Source organism: Entelurus aequoreus, linkage group LG13 (genome assembly GCF_033978785.1).
Source record: "Entelurus aequoreus isolate RoL-2023_Sb linkage group LG13, RoL_Eaeq_v1.1, whole genome shotgun sequence".
In the NCBI taxonomy this organism is placed as follows: Eukaryota; Metazoa; Chordata; class Actinopteri; order Syngnathiformes; family Syngnathidae; genus Entelurus; species Entelurus aequoreus.
Window position 1 is genome coordinate 7,130,663 of NC_084743.1, and position 6,455 is coordinate 7,137,117.

Genomic DNA, 6,455 nt, shown 5'->3' on the forward strand with positions numbered 1-6,455 from the left:
TTGTTGTGTAAAGTGTTTAGTGCTAGTTGTAGACTAGTGATAGTTAGGACTAGTGTTGGTGTTTAGTTGTAGACTAGTGATAGTTAGGACTAGTGTTGGTGTTTAGTTGTAGACTAGTGATAGTTAGGACTAGTGTTTAGTGCTAGTTGTAGACTAGTGATAGTTAGGACTAGTGTTGGTGTTTAGTTGTAGACTAGTGATAGTTAGGACTAGTGTTTAGTGCTAGTTGTAGACTAGTGATAGTTAGGATAGTGTTGGTGTTTAGTTGTAGACTAGTGATAGTTAGGACTAGTGTTTAGTGCTAGTTGTAGACTAGTGATAGTTGCGACTAGTGTTTAGTGCTAGTTGTAGACTAGTGATAGTTAGGACTAGTGTTGGTGTTTAGTTGTAGACTAGTGATAGTTAGGACTAGTGTTGGTGTTTAGTTGAAGACAACAAGTGATCTAGTTAGTGACTGATGGACTTTTAAACTTCCTCATAAATCTTCACTACACACAAACTATGAGGTAAGTACTTCTACCACCATTTGTACTACTACCATTTGTACTATTACCATTTGTACTATTACCATTTATACTATTACCATTTATACTACTACCATTTGTACTACTAGCATTTGTACTACTACCATTTATACTACTACCATTTATACTATTACCATTTATACTACTACCATTTATACTATTACCATTTATACTACTACCATTTATACTATTACCATTTATACTACTACCATTTGTACTACTACCATTTATACTACTACCATTTGTACTATTTCTAATAGCATTTGTACTACTACCATTTATACTATTACCATTTATACTACTACCATTTGTACTACTACCATTTATACTACTACCATTTATACTATTACCATTTGTACTACTACCATTTGTACTACTACCATTTATACTACTAGCATTTGTACTACTAGCATTTGTACTACTACTATGTATACTACTACTATTTGTACTACTTCTAATATCATTTGTACTACTACCATTTATACTACTAGCATCTGTAGTACTTCTACTAGCATTTCTACTACTTGTACTATAATTTGTAGTACTTCTGCTAGCATTTCTATTACTTCTACTAGCATTTCTACTACTACTACTACTACTAGTATTTCTACTATTTGTACTATCATTTGTAGTACTTCTACTAGCATTTCTACTACTTCTATAATTTGTAGTACTTCTACTATCATTTCTACTACTTCTACTATCATTTGTAGTACTTTTACTAGCATTTCTACTACTTCTACTAGCATTTCTACTACTTGTGCTATTATTTCTACTACTTCTACCATTTGTAGTACTTCTGCTATCATTTCTACTACTTCTAGAATTTGTAGTATTTCTACTATTAATTGATGTACTTCTACTATCATTTGTAGTACTTCTACTATCATTTCTACTACTTGTAGCATTTGTAGCACCTCTACTGTCATTTGTAGTACTTGTACTGTAATTTGTAATACTTCTAGAATTTGTAGTATTTCTACTATCAATTGATGTACTTCTACTATCATTTGTAGTACTTCTACTATCATTTCTACTACTTCTAGCATTTGTAACACTTCTACTATCATTTGTTGTACTTCTACTATCATTTGTACTACCTTTACTATCATTACTACTACTACTACTACTTCTGTACTACTTCTTGCATTTGTAGTAGTTCTACTATCATTTGTAATACTTCTACTAGTATTTCTACTACTTCTACAAGCATTTGTCGTACTCTTACTATCATTACCACTACTTCTACTATCATTACTACTACTTCTGTACTACTCTACAAGCATTTGTACTACTTATACTATTTGTAGTAGTCCTACTATCATTTGTAGTACTTCTCCTACTTCTAATATTTGTAGTAGTCCTACTATCATTTGTAGTACTTCTCCTACTTCTAACATTTGTAGTAGTCCTACTATCATTTGTAGTACTTCTCCTACTTCTAATATTTGTAGTAGTTCTACTATCATTTGTAGTACATCTACTTGCATTTCCACTACTTCTACAAGCATTTGTACTACTTTTACTATTTGTAGTAGGTCTACAAGTATTTGTAGTACTTCTATTATCTGCACTACTTTTTATTAGTACTACTGCTACTCGATCATTAGTACTACTGTCACTTCTAATATGTACTACTGCTACTTGTTAGAAGTACTTTTTAGTAGTACTACTGTTACTTCTTACTAGTATTTCAAGCAACATGATGTACTATGATGTCATGAAATACTTTTGTAAAGATTGTTTGTTAAAACACTGAAGTTATTTTATATATTGTTAATATTTATTAATATTTGTAGTAATTTTAGTAATTCATATAATGATGTTATTTGATGATGTAATTAAAATGACGACGTAATTAATATGAGGATGTTGTAATTAAAATGACGATGTCATTAAAAGGAGGATGTTGTAATTAAAATGAGGATGTTGTAATTGATATGAGGATGTTGTAATTGCAACGATGACGTCATGTTTGTGCACAGGCGTGGGTTCCTGGGCGTGACACTTGGCGGCGAGGTTATCGGCGAGGTTATCGGCGAGGTTATCGGCGAGGTTATCGGCGTGGAAGAATTTGTCGGAAGCCGACGGGACGACGGCGGCATGGATCCTCGGCAGAAGACTTCCCCTGGTTTTCACACCGCACGGTCTTCCTCTCCGGCAGGCTAGCCGCAGCCAATCAGGGGCCAGGTCGGGGGCGGAGCCAGCGGAAAGGCGAGCAGTGATTGGTGAGTTTGGCCAAGGTGCTTTTTTATGTTGGCGGTCGGCGATGCGGGCGCCGCAGTGCAGGCGAAGGTGTTGGCGCGCGAAGGAACATGCCCTTCAACCACTTTCAGATGATCGGTCGGTTTTCACTTTCACTTTCACTTTCACTTGCGACTACTTCCTGATCGGACACACCTCACGTGATTTCTTGCCTTTTTCAGGTGATGGTCGCTCAGATTGGATGACGGAAAAAGTGGATTTGTCCTCCTTCGTGTCAACCAGCGCCTCGTCTCCCGGGTCCTCGCTTCCGCCCTCGCCGCCGGAGCGCCATGTCAAGGCGCCCTCCGACCTGGAGGTCATGACCTCGCTCCTGCAGGAGGAGCTGGCCCAGCTGGAGGACTACTTCCGCTCCGAGTCTTGCGAGAGCAAATCCTCCAAATGTGACAAAGCCATGGGCTCGCCGTCGTACTACCAGTTCCCCTACGGCTCCTACGGGGGCGGCCAATCGGAGAGCAGCCCTGTGGTCGTTACCTTGGCAACCGGCGACCTGGATCTGGCCGTGAGCCGCTCCAAGATAGCGCGGCCGGCTCCGTACAACTACCACCACCACCACCACCACCGCAGCGGGCGAAGAGTCCTGGGCGAGGAGGCGGAGGCGTGGCGCGCAGGAAGTTACTCAGGCAGCGCCGAGTACTCCGTCAATCATTACTCGGCGCTGAAGGCGGCGAGCAAGAGCAGCGTGAAGAAGGTGAGAGAATGTGCTTTGTCCTTGAAGGAAGAGGAGAGTTATTGTTTCTCCGAAGGAATGTTTTGCAGCGAAGAGATCGCCAGAAGTTTCTGCTCCTACGAGCACAAGAGTCACAAAGTCAACCTGAGTTACGGTGCAGGCGAGCACTGGAGCAAAGACGCCGGACTGCCGGCCGCCGTCCCCCAAGAGACCGCCATGGCCGACGGCTACTTCCACCAGTCGCTGGCGGCGGAACCGTACCACGGCTTCATGGGCGACCTGGACCATCCGGCGCCGGCCGAGCCCCAACACGGCCACTACCTCTACCCAGAATGCCTTGCGGACCAAAGCTACGAGTGTCTGTCCGAGGGAACGGCGGCCGGTGCCGGCGCCGGCGCCTCCGCCCACCGCGGCCACAGGCTAAAGGACGAAGCGTGCTCGGTGAAATCGGCCGCTTGTCTGGACGTGAACACCGGAGAGAGGAAGCAGAAGAAGAGAGACCAGAACAAAACGGCCGCTCACAGGTAACCTGGTCAGTATTGATCCGTGGCCCCCGGCTGACGGCAGATGTGTGCAGGTACAGGCTGAGGAAGAGGGCGGAGCTAGACTCTCTGGAGGAGGAGCTTCACGGGCTGGAGGGACAGAACCGGGAGCTTCGCGACAAGGCGGAGTCTGTGGAGCGAGAGATTCAGTACGTGAAAGACTTACTCATCGAGGTCTACAAGGCTCGCAGTCAGCGCCTCAAACAAGATGGCGGCGCCTGAAGGAAGGTCTGAAGACCAGGTGACCCGGCCTTAGGAGCTCTACACTGTGACCACCACACATCTATTGATCATCTCTTCTATTGATCTCATTGGATCACGTCCAGTAATCATCCTTCTTCTATTCATCTGATTGGATCACGTCCAGTAATCATCCTTTCAATCGATTCTATTGATCTCATTGGATCTAATTGGATCATATCTAATAATCATCCTTTCAATCAATTCTATTGATCTGATTGGATCAAATCTAATAGTCATCCTTATAATCAATTCTATTCATCTGATTGGATCATATCCATTAACTATCCTTTCAATCATTTCTATTGATCTGATTGAATGATATCTAATAATCATCATTTCTACCAATTCTATTGATCTGATTGGATCATATCTAATAATCATTATTTTAATCAATTATATTGATCTGATTGGATCATATCCAATAATCGTTATTTTAATCAATTATATTGATCTGATTAGATGATATCCAATAATCATCCTTTCTATCAATTCTATTGATCTGATTGAATCATATCTAATTATCATCCTTTCAATCAATGGTATTGATCTGATTGGATCATATCCATTTACCATCCTTTCAATCAATTATTTTGATCTGATTGGATAATATCCAATAATCATCCTTTTAATCAAGTCTATTGATCTGATATTCATGAATCATTGATGTATTATTCTAATCATTTGATTGACTGATGGTCATTGATCACTGAAATATTGTCTTCTTCCATGATGTCAATAAGTGCATGATTGATTAGTTGACAGCATGAACTTTGATTACTTTCCTGCATGACAACTTTGTGTCCTCATTCTCAGGGTTTTGCTTTGGGCTCAGAGGACTCTCTTTTCGTTCCTTGTCTCCTCCTTCCTTGTCCACTCTCTCTTCCCTTCTCCTTCCTTGTCTCCTCCTTCCTTGTCCACTCTCTCTTTCCTTCTCCTTCCTTGTCTCCTCCTTCCTTGTCCACTCTCTCTTTCCTTCTCCTTCCTTGTCTCCTCCTTCCTTGTCCACTCTCTCTTTCCTTCTCCTTCCTTGTCTCCTCCTTCCTTGTCCACTCTCTCTTTCCTTCTCCTTCCTTGTCTCCTCATACCTTGTCCACTCTCTCTTTCCTTCTCCTTCTTTGTCCACTCCTTCCTTGTCTCCTCCTGCCTTGTCTCCTCATTCCTTGTCCACTCTCTCTTTCCTTGTCATTGTCCACTCCTTCCTTGTCTCCTCATTCCTTGTCCACTCTCTCTTTCCTTCTCCTTCCTTGTCCACTTTTTCCTTGTCCTATCCTTCTTTCCCTGTCCTGTCCTCCGGGCTGTACTTGCGAGCAAACAATCGTAAGCAATGACATCATCAATGGTAAACCATGACGTCAACAATGGTAAGCCATGACGTCATCAATGGTAAACCATGACGTCAACAATGGTAAGCCATGACGTCAACAATGGTAAAAAATGACATCATCAATGGTAAACCATGACGTCAACAATCGTAAACAATGACATCATCAATGGTAAACCATGACGTCAACAATGGTAAACCATGACGTCAACAATGGTAAACCATGAGGTAAATAATGGTAAACATTGAGGTAAACAATGGTAAACAATGAGGTAAACAATGGTATACATTGAGGTAAACAATGTAAACAATGACATCAACAATGGTAAACAATGATGTCAACAATGAGGTTAACATTGAGGTCAACAATGGTAAACATTGAGGTCAACAATGGTAAACAATGAGGTCAACAATGGTGTAAACAAGGGAAAGTTGTGCCATTCAGGTGAAACAGGAAGTGCTGCATCAGGTGATTTTCCAAATAAAGTGCTCATATTTCAGTTTGCTCTTGTTGTTTCTTAAATATAAACATCGTGTAATAACACATCTTCACCAGTGGGGGTAGTCAAGTATTAAAGACTATAAACATTGTGTAATAACACATCTTCACCACTGGGGGCAGTCAAGTATTAAAGAATATAAACATTGTGTAATAACACATCTTCACCACTGGGGGTAGTCAAGTATTAAAGATTATACACATTGTGTAATAACACATCTTCACCACTGGGGGCAGTCAAGTATTAAATAATATAAACATCGTGTAATAACACATCTTCACCACTGGGGGAAGTCAAGCATTAAATAAGAGAATATAAACATTGTGTAATAACACATCTTCACCACTGGGGGCAGTCAAGTATTAAATAAGAGAATATAAACATTGTGTAATA

General features: G+C 40.9%; 1 protein-coding gene across 1 annotated transcript; it reads left to right on the forward strand.

Moving 5' to 3' along the window:
• Positions 1 to 2,529: 2,529 nt before the first annotated feature.
• On the forward strand, positions 2,530 to 6,062 carry LOC133663690 (uncharacterized; the record flags this gene model as incomplete). Its single annotated transcript, XM_062068373.1, has 3 exons — positions 2,530 to 2,752; positions 2,951 to 3,980; positions 4,034 to 6,062. Coding segments are annotated over 3 exons (1,440 nt in total), but the record flags the coding sequence as incomplete, so codon positions are not given.
• Between the last annotated feature and the right edge of the window lie 393 nt (positions 6,063 to 6,455).